Here is a 19,221-nt window from a genome sequence, read left to right as displayed (position 1 = left end):
TGAGCTGGGACTTCGCGGAGTTGTTGTGATGGTGGAAGTTATTGTTAGTTAAGTCTTTTAGCCTTTCGGATGTCTCTTTTACCCTAGTTGTAGAGTTGTTATGAAGGCGAGCTTTGGATGCTCTACACTAATGTCGCCTTCCTCTTGTTATGTGGGTATCCATCTCTATTTGTATATCAAGCCGTAATTAAATAAATAAAATCTATCCGTACGACTTTCCTAAAAAAGTACGAGAGGCCAAAATGTCATGAATATTAAAAATGATAAAATTTAAATACCTAAAATACATTTGGCTTTAAAATCTAGTGTTCCATTTATTTTTACTTAAAATTATAAAAAAAATTATATTTCGGATGCGGATCCGATTCGCTTTCACCTCTACCCGCAACTTGAGAAAACAGAGGGCATAGGAAAGCTCTCGAGAGTCTCCTTTTGGAATCCCGTTACGATACTAAAACAAAAACCCTACTCTCTCTCTTCCTCTCGCCGTCCGCTTCTTCTCTCCCTCTTCTCTCTTCCCCTCGCCGCTTTCTCTCTCTTCCAACAATGTCGATCCGCGTGCTAAATCCCAACGCTGAGGTCCTCAACAAGTCGGCGGCGCTCCACATGAACATCAACGCCGCCAAGGGTCTCCAAGATGTCCTCAAGACCAATCTCGGCCCCAAGGGAACCATCAAGATGTAATCTTCTTCCCTCTTTCTCCATTATCCTTCTCATCTTTTCCTTCTTTGCTCATCTCGATGCATCGCTGTCTCTATCTGTGCTTAGGCTTGTGGGAGGAGCAGGAGACATCAAGCTGACCAAGGACGGGAACACTCTACTGAAGGAGATGGTACGGTTTCTAGAGACAGACCTCAAAGCTTTGATCTTTTGCGGTTTCGTGAAGGTTGTATGTGATTTCCTGGCGTTTTGGTGTGTTTGCAGCAAATTCAGAATCCGACTGCGATCATGATCGCGAGGACGGCAGTCGCACAGGATGAGACGAGCGGAGATGGTACGACCTCCACGGTGCTCTTCATCGGGGAGCTCATGAAGCAGTCTGAGCGCTGCATTGATGAAGGTTAGCTACATCATGACGCGTTTGCACTCTCTATGCAAGAAATTTTGATCGTAGCCCGTGGTTCTGATTGTAGTGACACTGTATAGTCTTATATAGTGGGCAAAGAAATGCTATTTGACTTGGCATTGCCAAATCGAGGGAATGACTATTTAGAGTTTTCATTCAGGAGCTGAAACTGCCGTTGACCATTCTTTAATATCGTTATCCTGCATGTTTTGTAAATAATAGATTGGACTTATAGGAATACTGTCAATGGGGTCAATGTACAGAGTCATTACTTGCATATTCTTTTTGTTATTGGTGAGAAGAATAGTATCTCTTCTTACAATACACATATCTGTTTCACTGTGCATCTTTAGCGTGCAAACTGGATATAAGCCAAAAGTTCATCTTCTACAAATTTGGAACCGAATCATGAATATGTGTCATTTTATTTTATTAAATGGAGGTTGATTTGTCTAGGTCCAAGGTTGCCAAGTTCAGTAAAAAGGAAAAAAGTGATTCAACACAGGAACCATATCACCTAAGACTTCTTCCGTTATAGTGCCATTGGATGAGAACTGTATCAAATAGTGATCCCTAGTGCTCATTCATGATCATTCAGTCAATATGGATCTGTTTTTGTCTTCAACTTCTTCACTTGCCCTTCCTCCATCAGTGACCAATTCACACTATGTTCACTGACAGGTGACAGCTGACTCTTGTCTTGAATACTTCTGTTTCCCTCCAATCTGTTATTAAATCATCTTTCTTCTTTATATGTGATTTGATGCATGTATTACTATTATTTCCCATCTAAAACTTGTAAAGTCCATTTTTCATCGACATCATCAGTTGGTGCATCTTCATTGAGCTTGATTTTGGATCTTCTTTGCAAGCCTGACTTGCCTTTGGAAATTTTGCATACCAACAACTTCTGATTGCTTCTCTTTTGTCCCTTTCCTATTTGTTCCTTTGCGTAAACTATGGATCTTCTTTAGATATATGCACTTTGTTGTTTGATAAATCTGCGTGTTTATTTCTGTAGGGCCAATTATTAGCTTGCTGTGTTTGCCCCAAAGAATTTTGCTGTACTTTTCTGCTTTGTGTTTTTTCTGACTACTAACATTTAAGATATTTATGAATGGTTTAGAGGTATTAAGCTCACCTAGAGCTATCAAGAAATCCCATGATCTGTACGTTGCTGGTTTCCAGTTATTGAATTAGCATATTTTCATTAATATTTGGCATACAGAACGTACTCTATCTGAGAAATCAGACTCCCTTCCATGTGATCCATGTCTGGATTGATTGCTTCTGATGGTTAGGGAGAAGGGAGTATCTTCTAGTTTACATTCATAATTGCTTGGTTGCAACAATTATATTTTTGTACAAATTGGAATTACAAGCTGTAAATTCATAAAGTAACCATCAAAATGGTTATTCTAGTGTATAAGGCACCTAACAATGCAGGCGGAATATTGAAAATGATAATTGCATCCTCACCCTCACTTTTGGACGTGCTGTTTTCATTTGGCTTCATTAATGCTGACCTTTCTTGTGGGTTGAAGTAAACAATTTCATCTTAGATATCACTTGATTTTCGAAAATCTTATGAAATGTTATTTGGTCTAGGAACACATCCACGTTTTTTGGTTGATGGGTTTGATATTGCTAAACGAGCAACTCTTGAATTTCTTGAGAAGTTTAAGACCCCTGTCATCATCGGGGAGATGCCTGACAAGGAGATTTTGAAAATGGTAGCACGGACAACTGTTAGAACTAAGGTGATTTTGTCTTTTCCTTGATATCTCTTATTATTTTTATGTTTTTTATTCTCTGCATAATTTGTTCTCTTTCGAAACTATCTCACGCTTGTCTTTCTCTTAGTTATATGAAGCATTGGCTGATCAGTTGACTGATATTGTTGTTAATGCGGTATGTATTCTGTAATTATATTGGACTTTATTGCTTCCTTGCTTGTAATTTGTACATTCAACGGTGTAGATTTCTTGTAACATTGATAGGTGCTCTGTGTGCGCAAACCTGATGAACCTATTGATCTGTTTATGGTGGAGATAATGCACATGCGTCACAAATTCGATGTTGATACACGTCTGGTATGTATTGTTATCTTATTAGTTGAGAACATCCTTGAATCCATACTCATTCCTTGGGTAGATGTTTTATGGGAATTGTCATCCATGTCAACTTCCTCCCTCCATCATCTTAGACACAGGATCAGCCATTCAATGTTGGTTGTAAGTGGTGTTAGAGTAGGAATTTCCCTTCCGATAATTCAGAAGAAAAACAAACAACTTTAAGAGAACATAACTGGAGAGGAGTCTCTGATGGTGTCTTATTTACTTGTTCATGGTTCCTTGCGATTAATGATTTTCACTTTTTTACAAGGGGGTACTAAAAATATTCTGAATTGTTTAATTTATGATTTTTAATAATCCCACTTGAATGAATGGGCTAATTCATATGATGCGTTATCTTGGGAACTTCTGCAATCATTATGTTCACTTAGATTGTACAACTTTAACACAACCTTCTTTAAGAACATGATCAAGTAAAAAGTTTTTCTGGTTAGAAAGTAACTAATTGTCTTCTACTAATGCTGGAAAACACTTTGTTTCTAAAATCTCTAAATTTTATCTGTTTCTAATTTTGCATTGATAAAAATGGCGAGGAACTGCCTTTTGAAGAAACTTTTTTTTGTGAATAATTTTACATGGAAACAAATGGAAGATTGTAAAAATTATTTTCTCAGTAAATATATATCAACAAATCAGTATTTTTTTTATAGTTAGAGAAACAAAAACATCCTAGGCAACTCGGCCAATCATTTTTCACGTTGTCTTGATAATTGGTCCTGCAGAAGCTCCTGCTGACTTGTTACTGTTACCCCATGGGTTCTGTTGTATTTATTAGCCCATATACATTAGGATTAGTGAGTTGCTTGTAATTCCTAACAAATGTACCATTGAAACTACTGTAAAATCTGCTCATGGATGTGATTGATTATTCTTTCTAAATTTACTTGTTTTGCTGCAGTAAGGTGAATGACTTTTTGTATTCACCTTCTTGTCTTCTATAACTACTTTGCTTCTTAAGCATTAAGCCATTTGTTTTCCTAGATTGAGGGTCTTGTTCTTGATCATGGATCTCGGCATCCTGATATGAAGCGGAGGGCAGAGAACTGTTATATCTTGACATGCAATGTATCTCTGGAGTATGAGAAAAGGTGATTTTTCATTCTTTCCTGATTGTACTCTCTTATTGTCTTTTCTTTAGTCATGTTTTGTTATGGTAAATGTTGACATATTTATATATTGAGCCCTCTTTGTATTTCATAGTTCTTGTTCATTTTATATTCAGTATATTCTATACGTATTTATCACATGTATTGGTATCCCATATACATATGTAGATATATTGATGACTATCAATCTTCGATAGCATATTTGGATGATCTACAGATTTACTTTTAACAAATAACTAAATACTTAATTTGTTGTAAGATCATATCCATTAATTTCTGTAGTCAAGACTCCAATAATGTTCATTATAATTTTAATATCACAATCTATTTGGGAAGAGTCATCTAAGTACGATTGTTTAGTCTCCAAGTTCTCTCCAATATCATGCTTCATAATGTATCTAATACATCACTTGTTCATGATCATTAAGTATGAATTGCATACATATAAGAATTATGAAAATATAATGCTAAATAAACCTACGAACCATAATTGGTGAGGTTTGAAACTTATCTAAGATTCACACACCTCTTGTTCTTTTTTCCGCCCCTTAGAATATGTCAAAATTAATGCTTTCTTCTCATTGCATTATTCCTTAAATTATTTGCTAATTATCCATGCCAATATAACCAGCCCTTATAGATGCTTAATGATGTATTCTCGTTATGTAGGTCTACATCCAAGAACAAACAAGTATTTTTTTTATCTCTCGTAATGGTCTGCCAAATCATCCTAAACCAAAGCCAGGTCTTTCTCTCTAATTAAAATCATTTCCCATCTTTCAGAGAACTTCTAGAAGGTTGTTCCTCCATTCAATGAATGCAACTACAGTAAAGAACTTTACAAGTCTATTTGCCAACTGACGTAATAGTTTTCCTCTAGTCCTTGTGTTGTGTCCATGTTCTTTGTTGAGAACTCAACACCTTCCACTTAGTTGTTAGATTGACAACTGGTTGTCAAAATCTGCAATTATTTTAAAGCACTTATATATCTTCAGTTGTAACTTAGCCAATCTAATATTGTTGGAAAGAGTTTGATTGATAAAGAGATGATTCAATGTATTGTATTAAGTCTTTCAATCAAATAACTTTTGGTCGACGATAGTTGATAGATAATTGAAGATGGAATATTTTTTATTCCCAATTTCTGTGTTGTATGTACATTTTAATTACAAGCCATATAGGTAAAAGAATGAGTATTGGAACCTGACTATTGAAAAGTATTTTCTGTTTCTTGTAATGTATGGAGAGATAGAAATCACATGATTATGAGTTTGGTATTCACTTAATTTTGTTAGTGGAGATGTTCCTTTTGGCACTACATGCTTGGGCTAGCATATCTTCATGAAAAAGAAAAAGAAATTATTAGTTCATTCTGCGACATCAAGATTGTTGAAGAAAATACATAATAAGTTGTGCAGTATGTGGGGAAGTTCTGGAGAAATGTGGAACTAATTTATTCGTTCCTCAGTGAAATAAATGCAGGGTTTTTCTACTCAAATGCAGAGCAGAGGGAAAAGATGGTTGCTGCTGAAAGGCGTTCAGTTGATGAGCGTGTTAAGAAAATTATTGAATTAAAGAACAAGGTATGCAAGATTTATGCGCTACACATAGAAGTAGTTGAACATTCTGCAATTTTAAGGTTCATTGATTTTCTTGTCCATGCAGGTCTGCTCAGGTAATGACAATAATTTTGTTGTCATCAATCAAAAAGGCATTGATCCTCCATCACTCGATCTCTTAGCTAGAGAAGGAGTAAGTCATTTGCTCACATCATTTTTCGTGATAGCACTTATTATCTTGTCATAACATGCTTACTTTACACGGGAACACTGGAGAAAGATTAACAACAAGAGGAGTTATATGACGTCATCAATCTATTGAAAACTGATTATGCGAAGGTTATGGCCTTGTCGTCAATCATGATATGGAGGAAGACTTTCTTTCTTTTTTCTTTTGGCACTCTTTAAGTTAAATACCCAAGCTTCCTCCTTGTGAGACAAGTTGGAAGGAAGCTCCATTAACAGTAGGAGAACAGCCTTCTTTTATGTAGGAGATATGGTTCATTGCAAGAGTTATCCAGGTTGTGAACTAACTACTTCTAGAATATTATTATAATGCTTCTAAATTTATAGGTGCCTGTAGGATATTCCAGTCTTCTTGTTGATTTCCGTATTCGGTAACCTTATATTATCTCTTTGCACTTTCCATCCTCTTGCTTTTTTAGTCAGAAAAGGCTTGCCAATTTGATCGTGTCACACTTGAAGGTCATTTAGTTGTTAACAAAAGGTTCAGTAGATAACAGTTAGATTGTGTCTTACTAAGGCTCTGACCTTCACATCTTGGGATTCTCATACCAGTTTTTTTTTTTTTCTCTAAATGTAATAGATAATTGCCCTTCGAAGAGCAAAGAGGAGGAATATGGAAAGGTTGGTACTAGCTTGTGGTGGTGAAGCTGTTAATTCTGTTGATGATTTGGCAGAAGATTGTCTTGGCTGGGCCGGGCTTGTTTATGAGCATGTCCTCGGAGAAGAGAAGTACACCTTTGTGGAGAACGTGAAGAATCCTCACTCTTGTACAATCCTGATTAAAGGTTCTTTTATCTTTTAGTATCTAATTTCTCTTGTGCTCATGCTAGCATCATCTGTTGATTGACGCACATACATAAATCCTAGATAGCCTGTTCTTACCACTGTTCTTACCAGCATCATCTGTTCTTTTCAGGACCTAATGATCATACCATTGCTCAAATTAAGGATGCTGTCCGTGATGGTCTTAGATCAGTCAAGAATACAATTGAAGATGAAGCTGTTGTCCTGGTGAGTTTTTAAGTATCTCATTCTTCTTGTAACCAATAAACAAGTTAGAACTTCTCTCAACTTTATTCTTTCAGTCAATAGATCTTACTCAGTGATACATATTTAAAATATTTGATAATGAAGTCCACAATTATTGTTGAGAATCCAAATGTTGCATGATGTTCAATTAAAGCATAATGGTGTGAACCATAGTTTCCAGTTTCGGTCGATCCCGAGTGGGATCGGCCGAAATGGATCGGGATCGGCTATATAGCCGATCCCGATCTTGGCCGAAATCAGCCGGTTGCAGTAGGCAGCTGACAGCAGCAACCAGTAGCTACAGAGAGAGGGAGGGAGAGAGAGGAAAAGAGGAAGAGAGAGAGAGAGGGAGATATATATATATATATATATATATATATATATATATATATATATAAAGAAAGAGAGTGTGAGAGAGAATGGATACTTCAGACTAACAGTTAGAGAGATAGGAAAGAAGAGAGGGAGGAAGAGAGATTTTTACTTTTTAGACTTTATATGTGAGTAATTATTATTTCTTATTTTCTTATAATTTTTTTCTAAATTTTTAAAAATTTCTCAACATTTTTAAATAATATTTAGAATTTTATTTAATTAAAATAATCCGATCCGATACGGCTGATATGGCCGATAGGTATCGTTTTTTCGGACGGCCGATCTTGATCCTGATACCAATTTCCGGAACCTTAGTGTGAACGAACATAGAATAATGATGAGTTATTGATTTATGGCATTAATTTTTCAAGTAGATCATTTGTAGCTTATTTCATTTTCTACCAGTTTTGCAAGTTCACCTTGTTACAGCTGGGTTGCCTTTCCAGTTTGCATTGACATATACTTTTTTTTGTGATTACAGGGGGCAGGAGCTTTTGAGGTTGCTGCTAGAAAGCATCTTATGGACAATGTCAAGAGGACTGTTCAAGGGGTTAGTCACCTCTATGTTCTCATTTAATAACTCTTCTCTTGCTGTTCTAAATTCTGACTGCCAAGTCTTTATTTTACAGCGTGCACAACTTGGTGTGGAAGCATTTGCTGAAGCACTTCTTGTTATTCCCAAGACACTAGCAGAGAATTCTGGACTGGATACACAAGATGTCATTGTTGCTCTCAAGGTATCTACCTCTTATCTTTTCTCCTTTTCCTGTGCCATATCTTTGGAAAAGGTTAAAGACTTGTGAATATGTAGTAAGCTATTATTCTTTTCATTATGTACTTAAGGATGAGCATGACCGAGGTAACATTGTGGGTTTGAACCATCATACTGGTGAGCCAATTGATCCCCAAATGGAGGGCATCTTTGACAACTATTCTGTGAAACGCCAAATCATCAACTCTGGGTATGTAGAGCACATGATTCATATGCAGTTTATATTTTCTTGTTCAGTTTGATATTTCTCATCACAATGTTCTGAGAGTTTGTTTCTGCAGACCTGTCATTTCTTCCCAGTTGCTTCTGGTGGATGAAGTGATCCGAGCTGGTCGTAACATGAGGAAACCGAGCTAATCCTTTTGTTCTCTGAGGTTTTGTCTTCTGGATGAGATGCGGGGCATTTTGCTTTTGTATCTGATTATCTGTCAGTCCTCATTAGGTTTTTCGTGTAGATACTTCCCTTTCTAATTTTGTGGTGCTGATGGTTGATCTGGCCGTGTTGGTGAGGTGTTGTTTGGTTTGCGTTTTAGTACAACTTAATTATCAAAAGAATGTTCTGTCTTCTGTTTGACAGACAAAGAATTCAATTACATAGAAATTGCTTATCCACTGCAATCAGGGGCTCATTTATTGACTCAAGGAGTGCACTTTAAATTTCTAGCGAGCTGATCAGTGGCCTACTAATCTCCTGAACACAGCTTTTGCTTATGTAAATTTTTGTTGTGGTAATTAAGCTTAAAAATGTGGTAGTTATTGGATTCCAAATCGGGCCGCATAAACCCTCTGTTTGATTCTTCTTTCCATTTTGTTCATATCCATCTGTCACATGATAGAAATATGCTGTGCTACTAAAATAGCTGGATGCTTGATCAAATGTTAAGAAAACTTTTGTTGTTCTATATGTTATATTAATCTGGTGCTATTGGGGCATAAGAAAGATTGCTAGTTAGTGGGGGTTTTAGCAGGGTCTGTCTAAATCTTTAAGAATGCTATCTATATTACTTTGGTTTATTTATAACAGACCAGCTTGTCATCTTGCCCTTCTCAGAATCTGGGTGACCAGGTCTACACTTCTCTCTTAGTCACTAAAGATATACTTTCGTCATCCATAGAATATGAAATCAAAGGAACAGCAGCTATTGTCTAAGATGGCTAACAAGTTAGCAGCTTTATTTGAAAAGCATATACAGGGAGTGTGAAAGACTTGCAAGCCAGTCATTAGCAACTTCATTGAAATCATAGAGATGGAAGGTGGGAAAGGCCACCAATTGTGGACGACTCACTCAAATGTGAATCTAGATCACAAGTTTGTATTTGGCTTTTTGTAGAAGGGCAAATACCAAGATTATGTGCATCTATATGCAACATATATCTTTTTATTTTTATTATATTGGATGTCACTATATTGGTAACATAAAATAATAAATAGATCTCCAACTTAAAAACTCTTTGAACTTTATTTTGTACCACTACATTATCACTTATAAACTACATGGTTACCTGGATAAAAATAACTTTTATAATTATATTTTTGTTATATAAATATATTTTTGGCAATGAAGTTCTGAAATGATTTAGTAATACAAGAAGATGAGTATAAAAACAGGTAACACTTTATAAGATAAAAAAGTCCTTACACAAAATGTCAATAAAATAATACTCAGTTAACTGAAAGGGTTCTAAGTTGAATGAGGATTCTAGGATTTAAATTTCAACTGTGTTGATATTTATAAGATACTATTAAATTCTCAATTCTCTTAGATTTTTTTTATAAAAAAATCTTGTGCAAAAACATAGTTCATCCAATTATTCTTCTCGTAGATTTTGTAAGGTCAAAACTTGGACGACCGTCCGATCTGCAATCAAAATGGATTCTATCCCTCATTATCCTCATAAGCCGCCACTAGTCGACGCTGTCTTCCCTCTTCTCTCCCGAGGAATTCCCGATTAATCGCTACCAACCCCCCCCCCACTCACTTTCCGCGCTTCTATACATAGACAGAATTAGAGAGAGAGAGAGAGAGAGAGAGAGAGAGAGAGAGAGAGAGAGAGAGAGAGGGAGGGAGAGGGAGAGGGAGAGAGAGAGAAATGGCAACGAGGACACTGCTATGCGTGCCATTGGTGGCGAAGACGGTGGAGGAGATGCTGAGTGACATGGCGGAGGCCAAGGCGAAGGGCGCTGACCTCGTCGAGATCCGCTTGGACCACCTCACCGCCTTCAACCCTCAACGCGATCTCGACATCCTTCTCCGAGACCGCTCGCTTCCCGCTCTCGTCACCTACCGGTGGGTTTCTCTTTCTCTCTCTTCGATTTTGCTGTTGTTCTGTAGATTTGATAAATAGATTTCACGCTGTCTCGGAAGGTGTTTCAATTTAGTGGAATTGACATGGTTAGTGGAGAAAAGGATGTGTTCTCGTTCAAATTTAGCAATTTACTGTTCAATGAAGATAAATAGCAAAAGAGAATATGCAATTCCGGATGTTGCTATCCAGCATTTACTTTGAATAAATTCTACCCTTTCCCGGAATTTTTTTTTGTTGGTCTTTCCATTTAGTGAAGTTAGGATGGTTAGGAGAACCAAAAGATTTCTTTAGCATTTTGATAGAAGATGAAGTTATAACTATTAAATGAAGACAAAGAAAGAAAGAGGATAAACGTTTGCTGCTGCAGATATCCAGCATTTGTTTCTTGATTTCTAGTTGATGTTGTTGCAATATTCACCTGAAAGCTGACTCTTTAAATGGGTTTAGTGAGTTTTTGTTGTCGGGTTTTATTAGTTTTCCAGACTAATTCCGTGCTTCTTATTTTTCTTTCGTTAGTCGGAGCTTTCAATGCCTAATATCCACCTAAGAGATGTATATGTAAAGGAGTTGAGTATATTAAGAGCTACAAACACTACACAGAAACTTAAGAAAATATGCAATCGTTCAATTCTTCTTGTGGAAAGTAAAATTCAATGAGGAATACATAGAGAGAATTCAGGACTACAGAGGGGTTCATCATAAATGGCATACAATGCAGTAGGTAAGGTGAAATTGTTTTATGCATTCTAAACTAGCTAAGCTTTCCATATTAGATAGATGGATTTGTATTTCCTGACAAATTAGTTTACATAGAGCTGAAATTTCATTTTCGTAAAATTGTTTGAATAAAATAAGAATGTACTTACTCTTACTTATAAGTGGAATAGCTATTATGATTTCCATGAATCAAAATGTTTTGCTTGTATAATGAGATTAAATTTCTTGAGAGCTTGCAGGTCTTTGGTATCATTCATTTTCCTTGTAAGCATTCAAATTATAATAACTATTATTTTCACAAAATAACAACCTTATCTCAGCATATCATGTATATATCACTTTCTGCCATAGATAACTTCTCGATAATCCCTGTAGTAAGGCAACTTGTCTTCATGTCACTTTATAATATTGCTCTGTGGAAGAATTAAATATTTATCTGATTTGTTTCTTCTTATTATAGACCAAAGTGGGAAGGAGGTGAATATGAAGGTGATGATGAACCACGATTTGAGGCACTACGGTTAGCAATTCAACTAGGAGCTGAATATGTTGATATTGAACTTAAGGTTAGTTTTTCATTGAGCTACTAGGGCGTGGTCTATGCAAGTACATGGTTCCGAACATGCTCCGCGCAAGCACTAGGGAACCATGTTTTTCCATTCATCATCATTCATCAGATCTTTTTATGCATTTTATTTTGTCTAATTATGAATGATTAGTACTGGTTGTAAAAGCCGCATCTCGCTAATATTTGTAGAATTTGCTTGCTTGATTCTTTTGCAGAATAATACAAAACTTTTGTCTCTATATTTGCTTTGTGTTACTATGGAAACCAGATTCTCAAGGCAAAATTAATACAGTGAAACATCCTACTTTTTGGATGATATAAGCCATCCTCTCATGAACTGTAATATTGCTTGCTCGAGCGAAGTAACTTGCATGTACTGCACAGTTCCCTTTAACCCGCAATCCTTGTATATGACAACACTAGCAGTCTTCTGTAACCGTATATAATCAAATCATAATTTACTAAGAAATATTTTCTCAATCTGAAATTAATAATTAAGTAATTCGGTTACTCCATGTGATAGAAAAAAATCTTTGTCTGTTGGTCTTGCTTATTACATATACATTTTATATTTGGTATCTTTTTTCTTGTTAGACCATCAAATTCATTTGCTTAACCACACATGCTAATCTTATGCAGGTTGCTGAGAATTTTGTAAACTACATCTCTGGACAGAAACCAGAAAACTTTAATCTTATTGTTTCTTCTCATAATTATCAAAGCACTCCATCCACTGAGGAGCTTGGCAGTCTTGTTGCTAGAATACAAGCTGTAGGAGCTGATATAGTGAAGATTGCAACAACTGCTGTAGACATTGCTGATGTGGCAAGAATGTTTCAAGTGATAGTACATTGCCAAGTGAGTAATATAGAATCTGGTTATTTAGAAATTTTGGCATGTACTGGGGTACTTGCAGTTGTTCCAAATATTTTTATATCAAAAGTATATTAATACTCGTAAGTTTAATCTTTTGCAAACAAATGCTCTGTAATATATACTGTCAATATCTCCTTATTGTAGCTAGATGTTTGTTCAATAGCAAGGAGTAGAACACTTTTGCAATGCTCTAGACTCTAGTAGACGAATTAGCATCTTTGGTTATGACAACTATCATTAGATATACGTGATTTTTTCAATTGTCGTCTCCTCTGGTCATTCTCACATAAGCAAACCTTTTGGAAATAACACTTGTTTCATCGAAATTCAGTTAGGATTGTCTCATCATTGAGAAATTGGTGATGTTTTGTATCATTGAACATGTTCTGTTTGTTATAAATATTGCTACTTGGAAATCATGGTTTGATATTTTTTTATTGTCTGATCTGTGTATGTTATACAAGTCTTTGGAGATTACTTTGGCATCATGGCAAATTTAAGTCATCTTGCATTTGACTAATTGATAGGAACGGCAGGTGCCGATGATAGGGTTGGTTATGAGTGAGAGAGGTGTCATCTCCCGGGTGCTTTGCCCTAAATTTGGTGGATATCTTACATTTGGCACTCTTGATGCTGGAAAGACATCAGCTCCTGGGCAGCCAACTATCTCAGACCTCTTAAATGTGTATAATATCAGACAAATAGGACCAGATACAAAAGTTTTTGGGATTATTGGAAAGCCAGTTGGCCACAGTAAAGGCCCCATTTTGCATAATGAAGCCTTCAAGTCAATTGGATTCAATGCAGTTTATGTGCCACTTTTGGTAGATGACCTTGCCACTTTTCTTAGCACCTACTCATCTCCAGATTTTGCTGGATTCAGGTACAAATACTATTTACTACCTGGCAGAAAATTTACCTATTTATTGATGATAATTATTTCTTTTGATTTGAGAAGTTTTTTTTAGTTTCATACTAGTCATTTGCCTACCCAGCTACATCAGATCATACATTAATCTATACCAGATAGGTGATTACACTTGGTCAATTAGAACTGGAGTTGCACTCTTCATCATTTTCTTTGTTTAAAGGATATCCACTCTTTCATATAAGTCATTTTAGTTATTCATGACACCGATATTTCCTTAAAATAAATGTCTATGAAGTTCTCAAACACATAATGTGACACATTTTTCTTTTGATTTTTTCTATATATCTGATGCAAAATTTTCAATTTTTACTTATAAGTTATGCATCACTGCATCCACTAATATTTTCTGTATTTGCCATCAGGTAAGGCTTTAGTTATTATGTAAATTTATACCCTCACCTCTAGTTTATAACTTTATATCCTCATTCTTGTATCCCCCGCATACCTCATACTTATGCAGGAGCTATATGTGACTGTGTATTTACATGAACATCCCAATTACCTTATTCTAGTTTGACTTCTAATATCAGTTATGCTTTCCGGTATCGATGTTACAACTATGATTAAGCTATTAAATAAGCTTCAATTTATTTTGGTTTCAGTTGTACAATTCCTCACAAGGAGGCTGCAGTTGTGTGCTGTGATGAAGTTGATCCCATTGCTAAGGTAAGTGCCACCGATTCTCCAATTTGTTGAAGTTGAACTATTTCAAAGTTCAAACTGGTTTCGTGGGCATTTGATCATCTAAATTTTTTGGAAGAAAAAAGAATAGTCTTGGTGGTACCTCCAATTCATCATTTTTTCCCCCTCCTGTTCTATGCATATGCCTTTCCAGGCCATAGGAGCTGTGAATACGATAATCAAAAGACCTGCTGATGGAAGATTAGTTGGTTACAACACCGACTACGTTGGTGCTATTTCTGCTGTAGAAGATGGAATAAGAGGTTTCTACAAGTCAACCTGATCCCGCAGCTGTTTTTAATAGTTTATATGAATTATGATTGATGGATAATACTATTGACATTTATAGACCATGACAATTCTCTATTGTAACTATTGACAGGTTCTCAGTTGAAGGATGCCACTGTTTCACCATTGGCTGGTAAGACTTTTGTAGTCATAGGTGCTGGTGGTGCTGGGAAGGCACTTGCATATGGTGCAAAAGAGAAGGGAGCAAAAGTTGTAATTGCAAATCGTACTTATGGTAATTTCCTGTTCTCATAGTATCCCTTCCTTTTTTTTCCATCTCCCTTTCCAGACTTCCTAAAGCGGTCTTGCTTGATTTAATGAGAAATGAATGTATCATGTTAAAATTGGCCATTTCCATGTCTTTCTTAAGAGTGTCTTGATTTGCTATTCAGATCATGCTATAAGTTGGTCATGCTATGTGAAATTCCATAAGATCTTCCATCGGAATACAACTGTCTGATATTTGGTACTCATGGTTAATCTTATCTTTGTCCTGACCGCTGCATGGTTGCATTTAGCAAATTTGATGATATGGATGCCTAGTTTGCTTTTACCCCTTATAGCAAGTAGCAAAGTTACTTTTTCTAGATGAGCAATATTCCTAATGGTTATCAAGCATCTGAACTGTTGGCACTTTTTAATGCCAGAACGAGCGAAAGAACTTGCAAACTTGATTGGTGGACATGCTCTAACGCTTGCTGAGCTGGAAAACTTCCATCCAGAAGAGGGAATGATTCTCGCTAACACGACATCGATCGGAATGCAACCAAGAGTCAATGATACTCCTTTATCTAAGGTTTTCTCCTCCCTTGCTTCTCTAAATATTTCTGATTGTGGACATAGTTGGGACTTGGGATTGACTTTCCTTCCGAAAATCAACAGTGTTGCTATGCCTTTTCAATTCTTTTTACTAGAAGATACTTTTAAGTTTTAACTATTCTTGAAGTTAAGCTCTCAAGAAAGCACAGCTGCAAACTTTACTAGGTCCATTGCTCCGGATGTGCAGCAATCTTATTTCACTAAATTTGTAAGAAGTACCTTAATGAGGAACAATTGTCCTAAATGTTTCTTGTGGTGCTCATACTGGCTCTTTTCTTTCTTTGTAGGAGTCCACTGACAGCTCAGCTTCCTTTTGTAGTAATCAAACAAATGAAGGCCATATTTAACATCAGTCCTTTTTTCCTTAAATTGATTCCAGAAATATGCGAATGAGATGCTGGAAATTTGATTAACTGTCTTTAACTTAAATAGGAATTGCTACCAAAGATGATTCCAAATTTAAATGAAAAACTAACGGCACTTCTTCCATCCTAGATAGTTTCAACTGTTTTCTCTCTTTCTGGCCATACTTGAGAAAACTTTATGATTTGGACTTTATATACGAATGCCACCATTCTTTATTTACAAAAGGATTGTTGTTCAGCTGCTATCTCTCACTTGGAGAGGATACTTTGACCTTGATTACATTGTTGTCCTTGGTCTCTTTTTTCTGTTTTGCACTACTACTCTATCCAGCACTTTGTTCATCCAGCCTTCCTGACCATCACAAAATTTGGTATTTGCAGCAAGCCCTGAAATCTTATGCTCTGGTATTTGATGCGGTCTATACCCCAAAAGTAACTAGACTTCTGCGGGAAGCAGAAGAATCTGGAGCCATTGTTGTTAGTGGTTTAGAGATGTTCATAAGGCAAGCTATGGGTCAATTTGAAATGTTCACAGGTTTGATAGGTAGTTTACTGCCACAAGGCTCTTGAGCATTTATAATGTGTCCATCTCTATGAAGTCTTATATTTTTGTTTTTCCGTCTTTTCTTCCCAGCTCCGGAGAGTTTGATGCGTCATATTGTAAGCAGGTAAATGCTTTCTTCAGATAATCTTGCTTTCTCTTAACTTTTGCCAAATGAATAAGTTAAGCTTTTGTTCCCTATTACATACTCAAGATCTCTTGAGTCATCTCTCTATAAATATCATGAGAAACCATATTCTTCCACCAAATACCAAACTACCTTATAACCCTATACATTGTTCAGATTCTAGAAGGATAAGTTACGATTCACTCAGTTTAATTACTGTTATGTGTAAACTGTAAACTAACAGAGATGTCTTGGCTTTTCTTCTGTTATATTCTGATGGTTGATGGTAAAATTGCAGTCTATGATATGTTGGTTGATAACCTAGCACTTCGAGAGGGAGTTGGAGAATACATGGCATCATTTGCCAGCTTTGCAGAATAAAGTGCTAGGGTGGTTATTGTTGTTGTTGTATTAGTAATCTACATATCATTTTACTGGTTTTGAATTAGCCAGAGGATAATAAGTTCCAGACATCTCAAACTCTGAAACTACCCTTCTATCCCACCCTGCTGGCACCGGAAGCAGAACTACCTGACTGAAGATTCAATATGTAATTGCGATTCACTTTTATGAAAGATATATTTTAAGAACTTGTGATTCTTGCAACCGAATCAAAGCAATTATTTTTTGTTGGAAGCCAAACAGTTGTAGAACCATATATTTTAAGAACTCCTCCTTGGGGTGCATTTGGCACAGTTTTGCTGTTGTCGCTGCTTACACTATGTTGACATGTTTGGTGGGAGAAAAGTAGAGTGATTGACCAAACTAGCCCTGTTCTAAATTTTTTTTTTACCAAAATAGATTGCCTCTCAAACTTATAATTAAAAGGTGTTTATTTTATAGTAAATCTAACTAAAATGTTGAATTTATAAGCATTTTACGGTTTTACATTACTGTTGATAAGTTAAGCATTTTTATCGGATGCTAAAACACTGAATATTTCAGTATTTTATTTGTAGGAATCTATTTAAATAAGTGTTTTAGCAGCTTAAATTAAAATTTTGTTTTTATATAAGTATACTTATTTTGGCACAGTTTTTATTCTAGAGGTAAAATGCTTCTGAGTTCAGCATTTTTTATAGGGTTATAGTAAAATAGATTGTTTTTTATGTGTTGTTATAAATTTGAGGGACAATCTATATTAGTAAATAAAGTTTGGTATAGAACTAGTTTGATCAAGAACTCAAAGAGAAAAGGATAATTATATGTTGACCTCTTGAACTATTGCTTATATTTATATAGACCTTGTATAATTTATGTAGCACATTAATCTTTGTATCTATGCAAAACTTTCAAAATATAATATCATGTGTTTAAGTTTAGATGTTCTAGAATCAATTTACCCATGCCTGAAAAAAAAAATAGAAAACATGAGAGTAAGATGGTTAATTTTTTCACATTTTCGTTAACCCCCCCCCAAACTATCAAGGATTTAAATATAATTACCTTTAGAATAAAGAAGCAAAACAGTGTTAGTAGATTCAGAATTGTTACAGAAAAGAAAAGGATAGTGTAGAAAACAAAAGGATACAGAAAATTAAGAACAAAAGAAGGGGGGAAAGAAAAAGTTACAGAGACTGGTGCATAGGAGAAGGGATGAATTCCTTTTCAATTCTAGTTTTAAGGAAAAGGAGTTAGAAATTTTTTTTTTCTTTTTTTTTTTCTACCAAAGATGATTCCAAATTTGCATAATCTTTTTAATTTTAAAATAGTAAAAATGGGTTTTTGTGTGCACATCTCTTATATTAAATACGTGCATTTTATTATAAAAACTATATATTTAGTATTAAAAAAATGAACGAATTCAGTTTTAAAAAGAGAAAGAATGTAGAAATTATTATTAAAAAAATTAAAATGGGGGCATTCCGAGAATTGAACTCGGGACCTCTCGCACCCTAAGCGAGAATCATACCACTAGACCAAATGCCCTTATTTAGCGAATTTCCAAAATATTTACATGATTTCGACGTTGAACTTTACTTCTTCATACAAAAAAAAAAACTTATTTAAGGAAGAGGAAATGGAGCAAGTATCTCAAATGTTTCGGATATGAAGTTTGTAAACTGGGATGAAACCTTTCAGCACTTCACTGAGAATGAGGAAAATAAATAATGAAAAGTAAATATAAAAATCTGGAGCTCAAGTTAATTTACCAACCTCTGAAAATTAGAGATGTATCTATCTCCATGTTTAGTGCCTCTTGAGCCCTCTTTGTCAGATGCTTACGTATAATAGTTTGAGTTAAACAGTTAAAACTTAGATCCAACGAATAGTAAGAACTAAGAAGTAATATATTTTTTTTCTAAGAACACTAAATTTCAATGTGCCAAAACTCATTTCACAGTATCGCTCAAATCATTAACATCGGTTACCCAAGTCCCTTCCACCACCGAATACCGATTGACCTCTCCGCCAGTCGATGAACCTTATCGTCCTCGGTTACTATTGAGCCGAACATCCTGACGATGTAGAGGTGCATTTTGGGATGCCGATGGTGGTGCTCAACATCATAAATTAACACATGGCCGACGCCAATAAAGTGGCAGCGATCTTCCTACTTGGAGGTGAAGCCCTTCTTTGTTGATTGCCAGTTATGTCCATAAGGCCCTCAGGCTCTTTTTTTTTTAATTTTTTTTAATTTTTTTTATTGTTCACGTAAAGGTGGCCTTTTGCAAATATACGTATAACATAGGGTTTGAAATGAAAAGAAAAC

At 35.6% G+C, this 19,221-nt stretch overlaps 2 protein-coding genes and 1 non-coding gene across 4 annotated transcripts; 2 read left to right on the top strand and 1 right to left on the bottom strand.

Annotated features, from left to right (window-relative positions):
• Positions 1–428: 428 nt before the first annotated feature.
• Positions 429–9,056, top strand: LOC140790319 (T-complex protein 1 subunit zeta 1). The gene is made up of 15 exons (XM_073140345.1): positions 429–680; positions 769–832; positions 925–1,060; positions 2,675–2,826; positions 2,930–2,977; positions 3,067–3,159; positions 4,183–4,289; positions 5,776–5,890; positions 5,973–6,059; positions 6,693–6,897; positions 7,029–7,123; positions 7,998–8,066; positions 8,146–8,253; positions 8,360–8,478; positions 8,570–9,056. The coding sequence occupies exons 1-15, from the start codon at positions 547–549 to the stop codon at positions 8,643–8,645; spliced, it is 1,608 nt and encodes a 535-aa protein (XP_072996446.1). The 5' UTR covers positions 429–546; the 3' UTR covers positions 8,646–9,056.
• Positions 9,057–10,206: 1,150 nt separating this feature from the next.
• LOC140790703 (bifunctional 3-dehydroquinate dehydratase/shikimate dehydrogenase, chloroplastic) lies at positions 10,207–17,203 on the top strand. 2 transcript variants are annotated; one of them, XM_073140901.1, is made up of 11 exons: positions 10,207–10,576; positions 11,773–11,878; positions 12,520–12,738; positions 13,293–13,639; positions 14,290–14,353; positions 14,523–14,631; positions 14,751–14,891; positions 15,304–15,452; positions 16,222–16,384; positions 16,475–16,508; positions 16,807–17,203. In XM_073140901.1, exons 1-11 carry the CDS (start codon positions 10,380–10,382, stop codon positions 16,811–16,813), a joined length of 1,536 nt encoding a protein of 511 aa, XP_072997002.1. In that variant the 5' UTR covers positions 10,207–10,379; the 3' UTR covers positions 16,814–17,203. The 2 variants fall into 2 exon arrangements, with proteins under 2 accessions (XP_072997002.1, XP_072997001.1); XM_073140900.1 differs by having other exon boundaries at positions 10,314–10,576; positions 13,284–13,639.
• Positions 17,204–18,365: 1,162 nt separating this feature from the next.
• TRNAP-AGG (transfer RNA proline (anticodon AGG)) lies at positions 18,366–18,437 on the bottom strand. The gene has a single exon. It is a non-coding gene; the product is annotated as a tRNA-Pro (tRNA).
• Between the last annotated feature and the right edge of the window lie 784 nt (positions 18,438–19,221).

Source organism: Typha latifolia, chromosome 6 (assembly GCF_019914945.1).
Source record: "Typha latifolia isolate L0001 chromosome 6, TyphaL0001v2, whole genome shotgun sequence".
In the NCBI taxonomy this organism is placed as follows: Eukaryota; Viridiplantae; Streptophyta; class Magnoliopsida; order Poales; family Typhaceae; genus Typha; species Typha latifolia.
Note: the sequence above shows the minus strand (reverse complement) of the source record. Positions and strands in the feature narration are given on the sequence as shown.